Source organism: Euwallacea similis, chromosome 11 (genome assembly GCF_039881205.1).
Source record: "Euwallacea similis isolate ESF13 chromosome 11, ESF131.1, whole genome shotgun sequence".
Taxonomy (NCBI): Eukaryota; Metazoa; Arthropoda; class Insecta; order Coleoptera; family Curculionidae; genus Euwallacea; species Euwallacea similis.
The window spans coordinates 2,956,209-2,977,700 of record NC_089619.1 but is presented as its reverse complement, the minus strand read 5'-3'; the positions used below and the strand labels follow the sequence as shown (position 1 = coordinate 2,977,700).

Here is a 21,492-nt window from a genome sequence, read left to right as displayed (position 1 = left end):
TGATAAAAGCAAAATTGTATATATACAAGCGATATTTGTACTAATGGAGAGTAGGTCATTTACTTTCATAGTAAGGTTACTTACGCATTCAGTAGGTACTTACCCGCAATTTGGATTTAATTTAAGTCTAACCAATACATACCTCGAAATACAATATAATCTGTCATTAAATTGCAAAACTTTTCGTGTCCTAAAAATGAAACATTGGCAACATTGGATTAAATTATAATTAATTATATTCTAAGTAGAATCTACAGTTTTATTTGAATACACCAGCATGCATTTTCGTCACGATGGAGGGTTATGGAGATTGAGAGTGAAATTGTTTTTAATGATAATTATTATTCATGATTTATCTCTTTCAAATCAGAAAAAAAAATCAGACCTGCGCATAATATCCATGATAATTAAAGTTGTTTTTTCATTGTTGGGTTGTGGTCATGTCTTGCCCAATTTTGCCGTAAGTTGCCTAAAGTTAAAACTCTAATGGCAATGAAGTATTAAATTCTGCCTTCCTCTATTGAATTGGATTTATATCCTCTTAATACGTCATAACATTTTTTTATCGCCCCAATTATGACCAAAATTGTTCTCAAAGAGCTTAGAAAAAATGGAATGATCTAGGCACTGTCCTCTAGAGAAGGAAAAGGATCTACGAAGAAATGAAATATTTTCATATAAGGCCAGGAAAAAATTAAAATGGAAACAGTAGGAAATTTCTAAATGTTAAAACGTACTTTCGTTCTACACAGAAATGAGCAACTTTGGTTGAATTTGACCCACTTCGTATCTCTTCCGGTTTTCAAAATACGGAGAGCAGCGAATTTGAATAATCCTCTATGGTAATCAACTATTCAACGTTAATGAACATATGTTCATCAACGAATATATACTAACCATTATTACTTCAATCATTATTTAGGACATCCTAATTTACATATATCAGTAGTTAAATATGTATCTGGTGGTTAATAGACAGATATCTTTAACCATCTGAAACAGTATCGAGTGATGATACCAAACAATTTTTGATTCACCGTGATAATCACCATTTACGGCTAAAATCTGGACAAATAAACAAAACCAGATGAGTAGGTCAAACTTGCATTTTCAAAGCGGAAGGTTTTCGTTTGTGACCAATATCAGCTCCTATTCTTCGGAGCTACAGTTATGTCCGCGTTCACAAGTATTACCTACATGTTTCAATAAGTGACTTATTAGCATTGTTAATTTATACTCATTTATTTTATGTGCTAAAAAAGTAGGTGTTCTCTAGTGTTAGATGGAGATGATAGATGAAGAATATAAATATAAAATATACCGCCGCTCAAGAAAACGGAACTTTTTTTTGGTCATTTTCATGACACTGTATATATTTCTCGGAACAGTTGAACTGATTTGAATGGTTAAAAAAAAATGTAAAGCTGAATTCTTTTATATTTATGAATGCGTTGTGCTTTTTTAGAATTTTATAGAGTTATGGTTATTATTATGCCTCGTATACAGGGTGTTCACCATTTTTTGGTCAATTGTAGTTCTAGATTTGTTAGTATACTGTGAGCTTTTAACTAAATCCATACCTCTAAAGTAAATTTTTAGAATTCGGTTTGAAGTCGGAGCAAAGAAAATATAAGTGCTTTTTAAAAATATGTCATTTTAATGACATTTCCAAAATTTCACCACCGTACTATCTCATAAGTTAATCGGAAGATCTAACATTTCTGGATAAAAAATAATTTAACTTTATAAAACCAGCCAATATCGAACATCCTACAGTTTTTTTTTAATTTTAGACAAAATTCATTGTTACAATTTAGTTTAATAGGGAAAAATAATTACATAAAATGTTTTACAATTAATCGTTAATTATTTAATTAATTTTTGTTAAAATTTAACTTCCAATGAAAATTCAAGACGCGACTTTTGAGACATGCATTAAGTCTAGAAGCTAAGTTATAATAATACATCTAAAGTTACAATAGAATTGGCAAAACGGTGATCACTCCAATTATAACTTTTTTGCAGTTCCTTCTGAAACATCCTGTATAAGAAAAAAAATAGTCGTAATTCCAAAAAAGCTAAGTCCTCAGAAAGATGTAGTAGAAAGGAGCTTTCAAGATCAAATTTAATCATTGAAATTAGTCGCGCTGTTCTTGAGATATTTAATCATAAAAATCACCAAAAAAAAAAAGTTTGTCTCGTTTATTTTGAACGGTAGCTGTATGGAAGTAAAGGATGGTGAACGATAAACGTAGGGCGCTGATTAGGCTATTTGCTCGGCCATATAAAAGATCTGACTGAGAAACTGATAACAAATGCCTCTTATATTTCAATGTTTACTTGAGGTTTTTTTTCATTATCACCCCTTATATAGAACGTGTTTCCTAAACATACGGCCCAATTTTAAGGAACTATTAATAATAATATTATGATGTACCTTTTAGATATGTCAGAGTTCATCCAGAAATTTCAGGGTGGTGCCCACGAAGCAGGGCGGCCAGAATTTTACGCAAAAATAATAACACCTCGTAGATTTTTGCAATTTTCATAATTATTTCTAATAGAGAAATTAAAAGTATGATTTTTTTTGTCCGTTGAAATTTTTTCGCATATCGTGTGGTTGTCGATATTAAAATTAAGTTTCACACATATCTTTGCACAACCTTAATTCAATTAAAAAAATTTAAAATAAATGTTTGTAGCGCTTTCAAAACCTATAAAAATGGTTAAAAATAACTACGACCCAATAGAGGATGCATGAATCCAATCTCCTTTTAAGTAACTAACGAACTCTTTCAAGGGCAGCTTTTTTCCTTCAGACATTTGTCCATACGACCTTTTGTTATCATTTTAACCCACAGAATGATGAATTTTCGTCGTTTTGGAAACACCCTGTACAAGCATCTTCTCTCATAGCTCATTAAACTTTACATTGCAGGACGTCTAATCAAGTAATAAATCCAGAGATTACTGAGTTGTAGTCAGCGCGCCAAACACGACTCTGTCATTGAGCCCATTTACACAGCACAATTTATTTACATTTTACATTCGTTTAAACACCATCGCCTAACACAATCATCACATAACTCGATCGATCCTAATTGGATCTCTAGGCAGTCAATAGGAAAGTAGAAAATGGGATGAAACACTAAATTGTCCATAAAGAGTGGGTTATAAAACCTTAACGTGTGTACCAGTATTTTAATGGCATGTGCATGCAGGTTCTATCTCAAGTCCCATATTCATATTATCTTAATTGAAATGTATGGTACCTATGGTGAATGAGACTATGGTCTATTCACCTTTTACAATCAATGCAATGGGTTTATGTATATTGACAGCACCAACTTTCTTCTTTTTTTTTATTTTGGTGTGATAAGAGATGTGTAGTGAGTTATAATGACTCGTCACAATGAAACTTCCGGGTACATTTGTGGGCTCAGCCAGGCTCAGAACAGTGGTCTTGTTTAGGGTTTTTTTTCGAAAATGTTCGTTCAATTTTTATTTGAAAATTTAAGTCATTTTACGACTTTGACCTGCCTTTCATTGCCGTATATTGTGACAATGCTAAATTATGTCGAATCGCTCAAAATATCCATGCTTCAAATCCTGATATGTATTTGGAAGTAATAGTTGGTGTGAGCTTTGCTGAGATAGATACATCAGGAAAAAGTATTGCTTAATTTTCAAAATTTTATATTATGCGTTTCGGGAGGAAACGGAATTGTTTTCAATATGTGTTTAGAAGGTCAAAATATGAAAACTAAGCGATAATGTTGTAGTGCGATTTTCTAAAAATTCGCTGAACTTTGGCATACATAACACATGTTAAAGGGCCCTTAGATATCATTCTTTTTAAATTTCATTGATGTTCCTTCAACTCAAATTCGTCTTCGTCAAACTTCAACCCCGTTTTTCCGCGAACAGCTGCTTTTAGCAAAAAATAGCGAACGGTAAAAGTTAGTAGAGGATAAGTTTTGGCCTACAGTAAACTAGAAAAAAGTTATGAATCTTTAAATTCAGGTATATTACAGCATACCGCGCCCTCTATCGACAAACAATAACCTGAACAAATATCCGAGTTTCTCAGAATACCGCGTTATTGTTCAAAGATATAATCAAGAAACGAAATTAAAATGGTAATTTGAATATCCTGTCCCTCGAGATCTTGGGAACTTACCCGTTACCGACCCATGTTATTATGACCTTTTCATCTTAAAAATTTTCAAAGATTCGTCCTTTAAAATTTTCTACATACTTCTTTAACACCCTGTATATCGCGCAGAGCGGCAGAGCACTAACTTCAATTTCTTTAAATGTGATTTTTCAAGAGTATTTAAATGTGACGCCTAAAGACAGTAGATTTAATCCCTTGAGAAATACTTGAATTGATTTAAAAATCTCTAACATTACATCATATCAGGTTGCTGCCATTAAAAGAAAAAAATTGCTCCAGATATTCACACTCGAACTAACGCTACGTTAAAATCACTTGTTACATAATATGATTCCGTAACAGGTATCAGCTGATTGCAGTCTATTGTCGCGGACAGTTAGTGCTTTATGTCTCCCGTAGTGATGGACTGGATATACCATGCATATCGTCTGACCCTGTCCGTGTCGGTTTTGTTTAAGTTTAGTTTTTCAACATTACGTTTTATAGGGGGCATAATTTGCATCTGTAGGAAGTCAATGTTAAAGGCCAAAGCCATATGATCTGATCCATGTTCGTTGGTCAAGCTTTCGTCGCTTACCTTATGTGTAAGATTCCTTGTGTGAAGTCCGGTGTTGCGTCTGGATCCTCCGCAGATGGAAATTCCGAAGATGTATGTGCTTAATAGTCTGAGTTTTCTAAAAATCTATTTAGCTCGAGTGTCTTGTTCCTGTTAAGGTTCAGGTCTCCACAATGATTGCGTAGGTGGTATCGTGGCCAGTATGTTTTATTCTACGTTGGAGAGTGGATGTGTGCATGTTAAAAAAGCATCGATTAGCCTAAGCAAGGGATAATAGATTGAAGACAGTTGCTGCAGGGCTCATTCAGGAAGGGGGGAATTGGCTTTGCCCCGCTTTAGTTTTGGCGTAAGTAATGCCGTTGCACCTCCTCTGGCACCATCGATGGGACGGCCATTAGGTGTTCCATACTGAAACATAAATAAATTAATGGATAAATTCTATTCCAGCAACGGCGGGACCGTCGCCTTAAAACTGGGATAGACAGGGCGCTTGATGGTAAGGCGCACAATTAAATTTCTTCCATTTCAACATGTGCGGTAACATAGAACCTATGTACTATATGACTTGCAAAAATTTGAGCCCCAACCCAAACCGCGCGATGTGTCAAATAGCAATTAATTCCAATTGAATTTAAATTGATGGTAGATAATGGCCGCGCATACAATACATAGAAGAAAAATAATAGACTGTAAATTATATTCAGCAACGAAGATCAAAAGTAGGTCTTCAAGAGTGCTTATTTTTATAACACGGCAATTCAAGTATTGTTAGAATGACGAGCACGTATTGTGGAACACAATAAGGTATTCGCTTCATGCGGCAGCGACTCCGTGCCGCGAACAAGGGTAATTATGGTTAAATATTTTCGCTTTCTAATGTCATACTAAGCATCGTTAATTCAGGTTAGTTTAAGTGTAAGGAATCAAACATCTGCGGGCTAGAACCTGTTCCGCACACATCGATTGATATGTACATGTTGTGCCGTTGTTTGGACAATAAAACCAAATCGGAATCCCGCAGATTCGTATATTTAATTGAATTAAGTGGCACATACTAATTCAGTTTGTTCGCCAAGACTAGACTGACTTAGCTACACACTGATAGAAGCGATAGGGTAAATTAATTGCTTGGCTTGTCCCGACTGACATCGCGATGGTGCTCCGTAATTGAATTTGAATGCTAATTAAATTAGGTGACCTGCAAAGTACCACAAGTAGTCGTACGTTAATGTCTGCAGAGAGCTTAAAATATCCCGAAGAACGCACTGACGTGAGGATGAAGAACGAAAAAGAAATTCAATGGGGTCTCGCCACCCTCGTGGTGGGGCGCTTCCCTATCGTACGGACGGGACACAGCCGACAATAAAATGGACCTACACAGAAATCTGCAAAGGTCTTTCGGACAAAAAAGAAAAGGTCTGCATGTATGATCGAAGGTTAAGGATTCTAATGGCGTTGCGAATATAAACATGTAACTACGTGCTTTTACTTTATTTGATGCGTATCTATCTTGTATGTAAACCGTCTATCATCCACACGACCTGATGGACACCTTAATGCCTAATAAGCTTATTATGATTTAATAAATGACGGTGACCCGTTTGGTTCTCGTATAGTGCACAGAAAAATACCCGTAACATATTTGACTGCCGACCTTTTGGATGAAACCTTTGACTTTAACTTTGCATGTTGGCGTTTTTGTTCTTCGTCGTTGTGACCTAGAACCGTGACAATAGTAAAGCTCTACCTAATTGGTATCCTGAAAGGGATTTTTAAGCGTTTAACGTCGGCAACGAGGTAAATTTGCCGTGATTTTTGGTCAAAGTAATGAGGGACTCCTCAACTAGTTGTGCCTATTTACGCTTATTTACAGCAGAAAATTGCTTATTGCAGTTTATTGATGTTTTTTGATCGTCTAACTACATACATCAACAGAGTCTAGGGATAATGACGAAAAATCGCAAAAAAATTTGATTCTCGTACAAAAACCAAAAATTCTTATATGTAGTGCTTCTAACATGTCTCATAAATTAATTAAAGTTGGTAGGTTTTAGAAAAATGTACAAATCTTTAAAAGTAAACGTAAACTGTTGCAAAAACGAAAATCTTAAAATTTCAGATTTCCCCACAAACTCAGTAAATAATGAAAAAAATTAACAATTTATATGGCCTCCTCTACTGTTTAATACGGCTCTGCACCGTCTGTTCATACCCATAATGAGAACATCAATATCGTTCTGATCAATTGCTATCCACTCTCTTTGTAAGTATGAAATGAACTGTTTCTGTGTATTAAAAGCCAGATTTTCGCATAAGACCCGTCGCTGAATCATATCCCAGACGTGTTCCATGGGGTTTAAATCTGGAAATTGTGCTGGCCAGGGCAAAACATTGATAGATTCTTCAGTCAAGAAATTTTGAACTACGCGTGCGGTATGTGAACGAGCATTATCTTGCATAAACATGAAACTTGGTCCAACAACTTCTGCATAGGGAATCACTACTAACTGAAGACTACTATCATGATAGTTAACGGCATTTAAAAAGCGCTTCAAGGAAACGAGATCAGTTCTACCGCCAATGCTAACTCCGCCCCAAACCATAATTATTCCTCCACGATAACTGTATACCTCTTGAGCAGTTTGCAGACGTTCTACCATTCCAAGTTCGCGCCATATCCTAGTTCACCTTGAATCAGGACGAAGACCAAACCGAGATTCATCGGAAAACAGAACTGTGTTCCATTGTTCATTTGTCCAATTCAAATGTTCCTCATGCCACGCGACTCTTGTTTCTCGATTTCCATGTGATAAGGAAGGAACTCCGGGTGGCCGTCTAGCATGAAGATTGGATGCATGCAAACGCCTCCAGACTGTTTGAGCATTCAGATTATGCGCAAGGTATAATTCTGATATCATCTGGAATGCTATTCGAAGTCTGTTTTTTCTGACTTAAAAAGTTATAAAATGATTTTGAATCGGGGTTGTTAATCTTTCCCGACTCTCACGTATACTGTTTGTTTCACGAAACTGAGTGCAAAGGCTACTAATGACACTTTGAGAGCTTTGCAAATGAAGAGCAACATATTGTTGGGTTGGGCCACCCTCAAGCATCTCAACAGCCCTGTACATTTCTTGTTCTCTTAAATGTCTTCTTGCCATAGTCCACTGAACTAATTCCCAACTGAGCGATTTGTGAACATTTCTTTAAAAAAAGCAAAGCAATAACCGTTTTTGCCAAATTTTATGTTTTTATACATTCTTTGTTTTGTCGTCGGTCTGAACATTTTTTCAATCTTTAAATATTCAACTGATAGCAGCGCGTCTATTTACTAACAAAAAAACTGTTCTCACACGACAACAAATAATTTGCGGTGATTTTTTCGTCAGTGTCCCTAAATTCTGTTGATATTAGTTACATTGACAAACTCGCGTATGCTCCCAGACAAAGTTATGCTTCTCTGCACCTTCTTAGTTACATCCGTTTTCTAGTCTCATCATTATGTAAGCAATTATCTATAAAATCTTACACGCTCAAACAAAACTGATTGTTATTCGACTGAAACCTCAATTCGGACTCGGGAGTAGGTCAGCCAAATTTGAAGGCCAAGGAGGTAATCTCATAAAAATCCCGTTGTCTTCAGTGAATCAGTCGTAACAATGTTATGAAACAACTCGCAATTTTTGAGCATGGCCTACACATCCGCATGGACCACTTTATTTACCGTTCAAGAGTATTGTTGATTGTGTGCGAAGGATGTTAATACAGTAAAAACATGACAAGACAAAATGAAGATTTTGTAATTAGGGCTGAGTGGTCAGGTGAAAAAGAGCATAAGTGCATGAGGTAAATTAAGAAGCGTAAGTTGGTTCGTTTTATAAAGGGTTACTTGCACGCTTTCTTTAATAGGCCGATCGTAGATTTGCTTTGAACAGGGTTTTCAGCGGTGGTGGCTAAAGGTCCTAGGCGGGTATCTTACCTGCATCCGTTTATTTCGAAGTAATCTAACTAAGCACTTTTGAAGTAATTGAACTAGGTACTCTACGGCAAGTTTATGAATCGACGAATCTTAATTCAATGATTCATAAACGAAGTTTAATTCAACTTTATTTATTTCATATGTACAAGTGCTTCAAAGTCTCTTTCGCGGCAAGATCGGATAAATTACCGAAAGCGAACGGCATTGTTTGCTGTGAATGATAAATTCTTTTCACTCATGATACATCCATCTGGCTACGTGAATGTGTTAATTCTCAAACACATCTGCTTGTTAACATTTAATTTCACATTATCCCCTAACTTTCTTATTTAGGTGTCTACCTTTCCGGTGCTAACAACCGCACTGGTTAGGTAGAACCCGATGTATTGAGCATTTACTGGTTGCCTCATTCGAAAAAGCGGCCATAGGCAGAAGTCCGAGATGATTTTCATAGATACGACGAAATTAGAACGGATCATTAGCCAGCTTCTCCATTCCTATCGAAATTATCTTGCTGGCAAAGTTATCAGGACTTGGAAAAGCCGGGCCTAAATGAGATTTAAAAAAATAGTTGTCGTTTCTTAGCAACTAGGTAAATTGTTATTGCTGTCGACCGACTATTAACACGTTTGTTTAATGCATACAAAATCGATCATTAGCGATCCACTTTAACGGTCAATTTTTCAATTGTTTTACTTAGTGCACGATTTTATTATGGTCGGGCAAGTGCACACAAAATAGGCAAAATTCGCGCACTTCCAGCAATACTCCCATGAACGCTAGCCGCATTCAGGCGTTGCCATGATTTTTTTCTTTCAAATTGAACTTATGAATTATTTGATTTATTTAGTTTGAATTTAAAATCACATGTTCACGTGCCATGACCAATACCCGCAGTCGGCGGAAAAATATTCTAACCAAAATACTAATGGACTTTTAATAATCTCAATAGTTACTCTGTTAGCGCGCACGCATTAAACCGCCTCGATTATTAATCGCCTTCATTAATACACTTATTATTTAAATATCTATTCTGAAAATACTTGATAGTAGTGCGATTACTTTTGAGTAGTTCAGGCTACTTCGGGTTAGAATTCAACGAGATTTTACTACGAGCGAGTGTCAAACTTCCTTAACTGCACGCTGCGAGATGAAAGTAGCGCTTTTTTTGCACCCTGTAGAAAGTAGCATGTGTCAAGGTAAAAATAGCCTTTGCGGACAGCATCAATTCGTAGGTAAAGAGTAAAGTTTCTTTAACTCGCACTCACGGGCTGAAAGTAGAATCTTGCCGCACGTGTGCTGTAAAGAGTTTTACCTTACATAAATAACGGTCGAATGAGTCAGTGTCAAGACTTATGCGTGTGCGTGTGTGGATATTGGACATTGGCATGCGTGCAGTAAAAATGTTTGCCACACATGTAGGCGTAAGGACTTTAGCGCACGCTAATATTTAATTGAATAATAATATGGAAGACGATAAAGTTAACCTACTATGCGTTCGTAGTAAAAGTATTATATCTGTTACGTGCACTCGATTGCTGACCGAACTCGGCTTCGTGTCGTTCGGTTAGGTAATAATTGTTTGCATAGTTATTTTTATAACATATCCATGGCAACGACGCATCAATGCGTATGTTGTATGTATTGCTTCAGGATTTCGGAGTACAAACGAGGCAAATGATACCCTTATAGACTGACATAATTACTAAAACTTCAATAGATGTATGGTCAAATGGCTTATACAATTCTCATTTTCTTGGCATTATCGAACTGGATATGCCGAAGAAAAAGCACTGTATGTGCACTACCAGAAAACAAGACAAATTACTTACTGCTCGAAGAAATTACTAGCCTCGTTCGCAACTCGGTCGCAACTCATTGCATGCTACTTGCTCTTCTCGTTCTGTAATATACTAACACCTAACAAGTGCGTAAAGGGATTTACCTCACGCGAATTGCAGTTGACCTAATAAAGCGATGTGGAGTTTGGTCGTAATCAACTAGTGTTGTAAAAATATTTACACATGTGTTAAATAAAATATTTTTCCAATTATCATATGTGTGTTAACTTTGCTATTTTCTGTTCGTTTAACTAAAGCTATCGCACGCTAAAATCTTTACATGTAAACGTAGCACGTGCGGTAAAGTGACTTGACCTCACCCATTTGCTGGCTGAAAATAGGAATTTAGCGTCCGGTAAAAAATTTTGCCGCACGCAGAACAAGGTGGTATGTGTCCGTGTCAAAATCTTCATGGGCAATATGTGTGGCTACGACTTCACGTTGCCCACTAAAATTTAAAAGAGTTTATTTAATTAAACTGTTACTCAGTTTTCAATGTTGTATAGTTTATTGGAAATTTTACATCACTAGTGTAGTTTATGGAGTCCAATGATTTCTTAGTTGCGTATGTTGTATACATTCCGACAGTCACTGAATGTAAATATTTATAATCACCTTAGCCCATAAATGATTGAAGATCCAGGTCAAGCTGATTATGTTTTTATACTACTTTAGAGCAAGCAATAAGAGGAGACAGCGATATGATCTAGAAAATATTCTTGTGAAAATATTTGCCCACATGATTTTGACATAACAATGGAAAATAAATAGGTTATGGGAATATGTGAGGTTAACATTTCTATTTATGCGTTTAAAATTTTTTAAAAACTGTTTACGGATTTTAAATAAAATAATTTGAATTAGCAATATTCTTGACTAATTATCCAAAATTTGTTAATTTATCTACCTGTAATTACTCGAATGAAAACTAAGTATTAAAATTAATTTTTATCCTAAAAAAATGTGAGAAACCGTGTATATCTACAGAATCAAGTAGATATCATTTGACTTAGCTTTTCTTCTAAGTATTCAAAAGAAGAAACAGAAATGGCAAATCCAAATGATTCCAAGGCCCACCAGCAGTTCCTAGATAAAAATCCCTTTGAAGGTTTTAAAATTGACAGTACAGAAATATTAAATTGCATTGAAGGACGACATCCCTGTCCCAAATGTGGAAAATCAAGAAAACTCTTCTGTTATTCTTGTTATGTCCCTATTTCACCATTAGAAGGAAGACTGCCAAAAGTAAAGGTTTGTGTTTTATGAGTTGCTTAGTAAATTGACTTAGTTCTTAATAAAACTTGTCTTTTCTATTTTGGATAATTTGTCACAAAGCCAAAAAATGCTTCCCATGTAAGGTAACTGCACTACTAAGGTTGTAGAAAATTAATGAGACAAGTATTGAATTGAACATTGGTATTTATGACCTGTCACCTCAAAGTTGACATGTGGATAAATTGATATTTAAATTTGACATATTATGGGTCAATTATTCAATGTGTAGCGCCGCTCCAAACAATATTTTATTCAATAACTGAGAAATCAACAATAATTGAGGAATTTAAATTTAATAAAAATGCAAATTCTGACAAGAGCACAAAAAATTTCATAGAATTTTTGGATACCATCTGCAAAAATGATTCTCTTCAGGTGCATAAGCAGGCTTATAGTTGTTATGTATCAGGTTGAGTCTAATGAAAAATTTCTTTGCCAGAGTGGCACAGTTTAATTCTTATAATACATTTATACCTTAAATTGACAATAAACTAAAGTTTTGTTTTTGAAATTACAAAAACAATGGACTGCTATTGTATAAATTATAAATAAAATATGTATCTTCTTGAAATTTAATACCTCTTTTTGTTCCTAATCAATAGAAATAGTTGATTGAATTGCTATGATTGTAAGACTGATTAGTTCTTTAAATTTTCTATTAAAATCTTCATCAGGAAATATTAATTTGTAATGTAAGAATATTTGATAAATTTTTGTACAACAGCTTGAGTGCTTTTTTCCGATTCTGTTTGAATTTTCAATGCCCGGATCATGTTTGGCACAGAATAACTTACTTGCAATTGATATTAATCCATTAAGGTTACCAGAAACATAAATTCTCATAAGTAGGTACAACTAAAATTTTGTAAATGCGTAGAAGTTTATACAAAAGTATTAAAGAAATTCTAAACAAGAAAAATAATATATGTATATGTTGCATATGCATACAATTTCCTACCTTATTACTTACTTGAAATATAGCTAGCTAAATTAAGCTTACGTAATAAAATGGAGTTCCATCATCATTTTTGAGAGTATTAACTGCTTATATTAATATTGTCGAAATTTGTTTTTAGCTGCCCCTAAAAATAGACATTATTAAACATAAACATGAAATAGACGGCAAAAGCACTGCCAGCCATGCAGCTCTTCTAGCCAGTGAAGACGTGAAAATTTACACTTATCCCAACATTCCTGACTACACAAATGAAGCTGTTGTCATGATTTTCCCTGGACAAAATGCCATCAGCGTGAGCCAATTGTTGAGTGGAGAGACCTTTGATAGCATATTGGAATTCCAGAATCAACCATTAGATCAGTTACCGGCTGGCTACAATCGAAGTACTTTAATGCAAACTATTCCAAAAACTAGAGAAGAAAAAGAATTTTCTCATAGAGTAAAGAAACTTCCAATTACAAAAGCAGTATTTATAGACAGTACATGGCATCAGTGCAAAAGTATTTATAAAGATGAGAAAATTCGAGCAATACCTTGTGTGGTAATTCAGAACCGGATTTCACAGTTTTGGAGACACCAAAAAGGCAGCCCTAGGTGGTATCTGGCTACCATTGAAGCTATTCATCAGTTTGTATTAGAAGTTCATTTGCATTGTTGGGGTTTAAATCCCGATTATCGGGGTATTAAGAATTGTTTTACTGAGAGAGGTGTTTACAAGCATTTTGAAAATATGTATAGTAACGAAAGTAAAGCATATGATGGTCAATTTGATAACTTATTGTATTTTTTTAAGCATATGTATGATGTAATTCATAGTTATTATAATCATGAGGATCTCTATGCTTATAAAAGGAGACTTATGTGATATGAACACAACACAAGAATAGTATTTCGTTGATTTGTTGTTTCATTTTAAAAGCCACTGCTCTAAAGAAAATTCAGAATCTTTGACAAAGCAAATTACTATAGTTCAGGGCGTAATACAACGTTCTATTTCTTTTTAGAATATGATTTAATAAAATGTCTAACATTACAGACCTACATGAAAATAAGACTTCCCAGCCTGATATCAAAAAATAGCACAAATATTGGCCTTCCAAAATAAATGAAAAACAATGTATTTCTATTAAATTTTAGGGGATCTATAATTGAAATACATTTTTAGCCGATTTCATGGGGAAATATTGACCTGTAAATAATACAACAAAAATATGAAAAACGTATAATATATGCTTAAAAATAATAGTGATTATAAAAGAAATCTAGAACGTCAGTTAATCTACACTTTTACACAACAATGCCTGGCAACCTAATACATCAATCCTACACTGTATTTTCTAAACACCTACATATTACTTCTTGACATGCCAAACGAGTTATATTCTATAATTAAATAACTTACCACTGTGTTTTATTAAACTAAACAAACACATTCATCTCACACACACATATTATTTATTTATTTATTTATATATATATATATATATGTATGTATGTATGTATGTATCGTATAATAAATAAAAGTAAGCAACCTGAGGCTTTTTCCCGAGTAAAAGTAAGAACATAGTTGTTAAAATCACTCCGAGCCAGTTTGTTAACAGTTGCGCACCTGGATAAAATATTGACAAGATTTGCGATAAAGATTCGCTAAAATTGAAGATTTTTATTTTGTTTTATGTTTTTATAATAGACGTTTTTTTATCTTGTAAGATATGGTAGATACGTCACGGGATACTTTGTATGTTATAATGCAGATATAGAATTTTTTTAAAGAAATTACATATTTTGAACCTTAAACTGGAAGAGGAAGGTTAAATAGTCTATTCATAAATACAATATAAAATAACTGTGAAAGACGAAATAAATTTTTCAATAGTCCCTTAAAGATTAAAATTAATAATTATTAAGGCATTGGTAGGCACAGTATACTAGGCTCGAATTTTCCACTAAAGAAGAACCACTCTAATTCAAAGTTTATATAGAAACTATGATTTCAGCAAACTTACCTGCGATAGCAATTTTATTTGTCCATAAAGGAATTGAAACATTGGAATGTTATAGCTTCGGTTAGAGCAAAAATGTAGTTGTGATCATATTAATTTGTTTAATTGCCGTTAATGGTAAAATCAATATTAGCTAATCAGAACAGTACAAATTTACTGAATAGAAGCGGGGCATTACTAAAAATGATATCTTTTTCAATAACATAAATCATTGTTACTTACATGATTGCACTTGCAAATAATAAGGATATGATATTAAAGGAATGGGATATAGGAGCGAGTTACTGAAATCTAAACCTATAAAAATAATCCGAAAATTCTGTCAATTGCCACCGTAACGAAACCAGATTCTAATATATAATATTCCAATTTACGATCAACGATTTTGGTATAGAAAAACTAACAAAATTTCTACCTTGATAAATAATGCTTTTGACCTTTTGACTCGTTTTGGCCTATTAAAAAAAAAACAATGAAATGTATTGCTTTGAAATCCCTGTAGCTCATTTTATTTTAATGAACTGGGTGAGAGGATTATAAGGTGCTTTTGCAATCTATAGTCAAGATTAATAAGTTTAATTTCCAACCTATTACCCAGGATTGACGTATCCGTATATTTCGGCTTAATATACGTAAAAATTTACCCATATTCTGACAATTTGCTAAATATGTAGATTAAATGAAAACTTCTATAACCATTACCTATGCAATCGAACTTCGATTTGGATGAGTCACCATAATAATTTAATTTGAAAACATGGACCTCATGCAGTCGCAAACGAACCTAAACTTACTCCATTGGACAAATAACGCATTAAAGTTTGCGCAAATCTAGTACAAACACGCTTCCATCGGAAGCACTGGCTCCAACCTTATCGCCTCGCGAGTTCCAGCACACTTCAAAGATACCTCCCGTTCCCTTATAACTATGTACCAACTGCCCAGTTTGCGTGGACCATATGTGGACGCACTTGTCGAAGCTTCCGCTGGCTAATAACTTACCATCCGGACTAAAGGCTACCGAATACACGGGTTCCGTGTGTTTCGTTAAAGTGTGCATACAGGCTCCTCGCTCGACGTCCCATAGTCTCACTGTTGAGTCGAAACTAGCTGAGGCGAGAATAAGGTTCATGTTGGGGTTTTGAGTTCCCGGACCAGTTGGGGACCACTTAATGGTATAGATTTCCTTGGAGTGGGCTTGGAGATCGTGAACGCAATTGTCCTGCTTCATAGACCATATTTTTAAGGTCATATCATCGGAGCATGAGGCCAGCAGGTTTCCTTGTGGGTCCCACTTGATTGCGTTTACCTCATTCTGTAGTAAATATATATAAAGTTTTTGAAATACAGAATTATTTTATGTGGATGAATAAAAATGTGAAATGACATCCAAATATTGATCAATATTACAAAATTGTGAAAGAAAGTTTTGCAATATTCAAATGTTTCTGAAATTTGACATTCCCATAAGTAAATATAAATGTAAAGAAAAGTTAGTGGGAAATCCCCAAAAGGAAAGGATTGAATTCTTAAAATTTAAAGTTCTGTATTTGATCAGACGGAATTCATAAATTACCACTCTCGGTGTTTTTCATAGTCTCACCGTATGTCCTTGAAATGATTTTATTGGCCTATCCATTGAAAGTTTGCAAACATGAATACACTGATCTGTAGAGCAGGACGCGAAAGATGTGTTTGTCTGCCAGTCCACGTCCAAAGCGGGCGCTGAATGAAAACTGAATTGTTGAGTACATTCTCCGCTAGCGGCGTCCCAAATGATGGTAGTTTTGTCAACCTAAATTCAACAAAAAAAATTTTCTCCAGGAACACTTGCTAATCCATCCTTACCCCGGCTGATAAAATGTAATTCCCTTTCTTGTTCCATTTTAAAGCAAATATTGGTCCTTTGTGTTGGCCTAAAGTACTAGCCAATATTCCATTTGTGTTCCAGATCCGGGCATAGCCGTCATAACTGCCAGTGGCTAACAGACTTCCATCACACTATAGAATCAAAGATATAATCTGTACTCTTAGTAAAATACCTAAATTGCAATCCCTAAATTTATTAATTGACATTATTAATTAAAAACAGCTTCATAATAGATTTCCACCCAGACTATAAAATGCAATTTGAACCTATTCATTTATAGAGGAAATTTTACTTTCAGCTATATTTCCAAAATGTCTTAAATATTGACATCAGCTAAAATAGGTTCACAATACTTACATTCCAATCCAATGAAGTGACATCTTTATTGCTTGGTACTTCACTATCACCTTTTCTAATACAATGCCTCAATATAAGCTGTGCTCTGTCCTTGGTTGCTGCATTATCGCTCATATCCCAAATCCTGGCTGTGCTATCTCCAGAGCCACTAGCTAAGAGATCTCTAGTTGGATTCCAAGCACAAATAAATACTTCCGATTCGTGGCCCCTTAGAGCTGTTGCTTTTGATGGTGGAATTTCAATGGACATGTCCACTTCCATGCTTTCAACTTGAGAAGGTGCCACTACAGCTAAAAAGAAACATATAATGTTTTAAATTTGTCTACTTAATGCAATTAATACAGGACTTAATTGAATAAAAGATTATTAAGTTTACAATTTTAGCTATCTTACCTTCCTCCCCATTGGCTTCCGTGGTCTCATTTTTCACAGCTTGCTTCTGTTGATTTTGTTGATTCTGCTTTACAGCAACAATATCAGGCATAACTGCGTCTATGAGGCTCAAACTTTCAAGAAGCCTATGCACAGTTCCGTCTTCTCCTATGCTTATTTCAGCCTCAGTATACTGCAGGCCCTTCTGAACAATGCTAAGAAGGGCTGCAGGTGGGACGAGGGCCCCGTTGATGTTTGACTGGGATATATGAGATTCGATGCCGAAAGTGTAGGCTGAATGCTGGAATCCTGTGGAGTTTAAGGAGTTGTTGGGTTGCCTTGTCCAGAGGAGCGTGCACTTACCAGACTCTTGTAAATATCGATAGACAAGAAAATTAACTTCGTCACTTGAGAAACTCATTATTGAACGGCATTTGCTCTAATTTCAATTAAGTAGTTCTAGAAATATTTTTCAATTTATATTCCTTAGGAGGTTGTAGTGTTCTTATTCTTTGCAAACCAAAATGCGGACCGATGAACGGAACACACAATACGGAATACTTTATGTCAAATGTCAAATGGTGGAGTCATCGATGATTAGGATTGAAACAATCGTAAATTTTACATTTCCGACATAGTAAATGTAATAAATTGTTTATTTATTTTTTTCCAACTCTCCAGGTAATGTTGTGATAGAATATAAAATGCGACGTATTTAACTTTTTATAAGAGTTCCTAACACGTGTATTGAATTTATGCTCCTGTTGTGTCTACAATGTAGACAAAGCGTAGTAATAAAGGTAATCGCGAACAATCCATGAGTAAACATAAAGGAACATTCCTTTAGGTTAAAATAAGAAAACAACTTCATATAAACCTAATTCGCAATAATTTTACTTACCGATGAGGGCACTGCGAAATGTAAACAAATGAATAAGACAAGTAGTAGTCCTGTCAAAAATTTTAATGATTGATTAGTTGGGAATGGAATATGCATTGTTCAGTTCTCAAAAAATTAATGCAAATAAGTTTCTAAATCCAACAAGAATTTCAAATTTTATGATGTGATCAGTCAGTACATTACTACACAAAGATTGGGATGGTTAGAACAGGGAGCCGGACCCCAGAAAAATAATCACCTTGTGGAGTGTCGGTATGATTTGGAATTTTTATTATGTACGCTTTAAAGCTAAATATAGCGCCTAAAATTTGCTTAAAAAAACCAAAAGAAAATTGAAAGTATAACTTCTGGTTTTATTTTTGTGTACTTTTTACCTGTGAAATCGTCCCGATTAAAATCTGAGTAACCTTATATAATATACCTGATAATTCAAATTCGCTCCTCCAAATTGGGATCTCCAAATGTAAGAGAGACAAAGTGCGAAATCTGTTAAAAATCGAACTATTAAATTAAACTCTAGGTATACTCGCTTATAGAATGATGTTCGTACATTCTTTTCTTATTTAAGAAAGCAGTGAAATTCAGTGTTGATAGATATGTATATTATCCAGCGAACAAAATTACGTCTATTGACCCAATTTGACGTCATAGTGCGACCGATATGACGTTGAAATATGACGTAGTATGATGTATTAGGAACGGTAAAATGTCACATTGAATCGATGTTTTGTTTTGAAGTTATATGACGTAGCAGCACATGTGTGTATTTACGTTTGAAAATGTTCGAAGGTAATGCGACGTGTTACCATTTTTTTGCTATAAAACGTTTAATTTAAAGCAAAGTCTTATTACAGTATTAGCTATAGAAATATCGAACCTTTAAGAATCATTGCAACCCGTGTGACATTCATACACACATGCGTTTGTTATAGCAAATTCTACTGACGAGATCAGTCAAGCATTTATAATAATTTTCTTAGAAATTCCAAATAATTGTCATTTAATACAGGCACGCATAAAGACAAATTTAAACGCAGCAGAGAAAATAAAAATATATTCGTGTAAGAAACAAATAAAATATATTATCTGAACATAAAGCGAAAGAAACTTTGTTAAAACTCAAAAGTAACAATCCATTAATACTTCATCATACGTAAAATCGATATTTTGTTGTAAGAAATTAACAAGAACGAGTTGTACAGGTCATTTTTGCCCATGCCGTCTAGCAGGCCATTGAGAGGGTCATCAACGTTGTTAAATAAATGTAGAAGCTTGCTGCCACAGTATAGACAAAAATGACCTATGCATTTTGGTGTCATTACTTGGAAATTAATAGGTATTTTAATCCGACTTAAAAATAGGTCTAAATATTCTCTAAATCCTTTCTGAATATAAATCTAAATACTCTCTAAGTAGGTGTATATACTCTATAAATACTCTACTTTTGTTCGTAAATACCTTTATTTACGACCTAGACTAATGCAAAAAAAAACAAAATTAGATACACATTAGATGCATTTGCTGCACGAACTAATAACTTGAAGGCCGTATGTCTCCATACAGCACCTGCTACATCAGCGAAACGTACGATGTACGCCACTAATAACACTCTCTTGTGGCGTTGTTTCTCATGCAACTCCTCAGCTCTCTTCAACCGCATTAAACCTATACTAATATTTGCATCAGCAGGATTATTTATCCTTACAATTCTGCTTGGGCGCCAACAACCAGGATAATCCCCTTCTAAAGTGGATATTCTAGCGTTTCAGAGGGTTGAAGGGTGATTGGCGGTTCTTTAAGCAGTGATAAAAACGTGTACTTCGCTTTGTCCGTAACAATTTTGATCAATACTTTGAGAATCAAGGAAAACACCGCAAACATAGATTTGCTTCTAATTCATAGATAAACGCATCAATAATCACACTCTCAGGATGCCTCAACCATGATACAAGATACTTAGGGTACGTTTATATTGGAAGAGATTTGCTTAGCGGATAGAGGCTACCAGCTTGCATACACAGTTGTGCATACTGTAAGCGACTTGGCCATTTTCTGCTAAACGGGACCTCGTAAATACACCGCTCGTGTTTGAACTTGTCGAATAAAATTGCTCGCATCGCCCTGGATAATGATAAATTAATCACCGCTGTTTACAATAGAATATCACTATAGAACCCCAGTGATCCTCTGCAAAAGAAGGCAGTGGAAGGGAATAGCTGCAAAACTGAAAGTAACAGGTAAAAATGAATTTTATTTACCACAAATTTACAGTATATTCACGTAATTTTTATTATTATTAATTATTCGCAATGCGCAAAATGTTTTCTGGGAGTGCTAAGTCATTTTGTCAAGCAACACTTCCTACTCCGTTAAAGTAATTTTAGAAGATTTCCCTGATATACCCTGGAACACCTATAATATTGTTTAGCTGTGAGACTTAAATAACTAGAGTCGGGGCCCTTTTTTTCCATGAGGAAATTATGTAAAATATAAACTGCTTTAAAGTTGACATTGCTGTTTCAACGTCAGTTTCAATTGGTTTTAGTAAAATTCTCCACTTACAGCCTAAAATTCCGAAACAGCACTCAACGATTCTACGTGGTCTGGATAATTTATAGTTAAATATCCTCCCCTGATTATTTAAGTTTCTTTGTGAAAATGGTCTCATAATATACTGCAAGAGTGGATATCCTTCATCTACCACTATTACGCAAAGAACTTCAAAATTAGTATTTGGGAGCACACTTGGCGATGGTACATTCAGTTGTCCGTTTTCCAATGGTGAATAAAGAGTCGATGAACAAAAGAGCCCGGAATCACTGTTGCGCACCATTCTACAGACATCAATGACGATTAATTTTCCATCGCCGTTTACTAAAGCTTGCAGATTGATGGAAAAAAAGTGTTTATAGTTAAAATAACTTGATTCACTATTGGCAGGGCACTTTATCTCAATATGCTTTCCATCCAAAGCTGCAATACAGTTAGGAAAATTCCACTTTTCGGAAAACGTTTTAACACTTTTCAGCCAGATATCTGTAGCAAGTATTCGTTTTGGAGTGCATCCCATAAATCAGTGCATGTTTCCTTCACAATGACTGAAACAGTGCTTGGTCCAACACGAAATCGCAGGGTAAGTGATCTGAATGATTCTGCACTTGCCAAAAACCTGAAATAAAAAAAAAATCTCTGGCAGTTTCATA

General features: G+C 34.8%; 2 protein-coding genes across 3 annotated transcripts; one reads left to right on the top strand and one right to left on the bottom strand.

The window, feature by feature from the left end:
* The first annotated feature begins 11,571 nt into the window (after positions 1-11,571).
* On the top strand, positions 11,572-13,717 carry LOC136412008 (tRNA-uridine aminocarboxypropyltransferase 1). Its single transcript, XM_066394850.1, has 2 exons — positions 11,572-11,804; positions 12,905-13,717. Exons 1-2 carry the CDS (start codon positions 11,601-11,603, stop codon positions 13,649-13,651), a joined length of 951 nt encoding a protein of 316 aa, XP_066250947.1. The 5' UTR covers positions 11,572-11,600; the 3' UTR covers positions 13,652-13,717.
* Positions 13,718-13,997: 280 nt separating this feature from the next.
* On the bottom strand, positions 13,998-17,929 carry ebi (transducin beta like ebi). 2 transcript variants are annotated; one of them, XM_066394847.1, is made up of 6 exons: positions 17,752-17,929; positions 17,410-17,697; positions 17,017-17,306; positions 16,638-16,790; positions 16,393-16,584; positions 13,998-16,104 (listed from the first exon to the last, which is right to left on the bottom strand). In XM_066394847.1, the coding sequence occupies exons 1-6, from the start codon at positions 17,807-17,809 to the stop codon at positions 15,604-15,606; spliced, it is 1,482 nt and encodes a 493-aa protein (XP_066250944.1). In that variant the 5' UTR covers positions 17,810-17,929; the 3' UTR covers positions 13,998-15,603. The 2 variants fall into 2 exon arrangements, with proteins under 2 accessions (XP_066250944.1, XP_066250946.1); XM_066394849.1 differs by having other exon boundaries at positions 17,410-17,689; positions 17,752-17,865.
* Positions 17,930-21,492: the final 3,563 nt, after the last annotated feature.

What these genes read in the sequence shown, in the direction of transcription:
- LOC136412008 (XM_066394850.1), top strand. Translation starts at nt 11,601, where the DNA reads ATGGCAAATCCAAATGATTCCAAGGCCCACCAGCAGTTCCTAGATAAA. An exon ending in GAAGACTGCCAAAAGTAAAG is followed by an intron (nt 11,805 to 12,904) that starts GTTTGTGTTTTA and finishes ATTTGTTTTTAG; the next exon opens with CTGCCCCTAAAAATAGACAT.
- ebi (XM_066394847.1), bottom strand. Translation starts at nt 17,809, where the DNA reads ATGAGTTTCTCAAGTGACGAAGTTAATTTTCTTGTCTATCGATATTTA. An exon ending in GGAAGCCAATGGGGAGGAAG is followed by an intron (nt 17,307 to 17,409) that starts GTAAGATAGCTA and finishes GTTTCTTTTTAG; the next exon opens with CTGTAGTGGCACCTTCTCAA. An exon ending in TCACTTCATTGGATTGGAAT is followed by an intron (nt 16,791 to 17,016) that starts GTAAGTATTGTG and finishes TTGATTCTATAG; the next exon opens with TGTGATGGAAGTCTGTTAGC.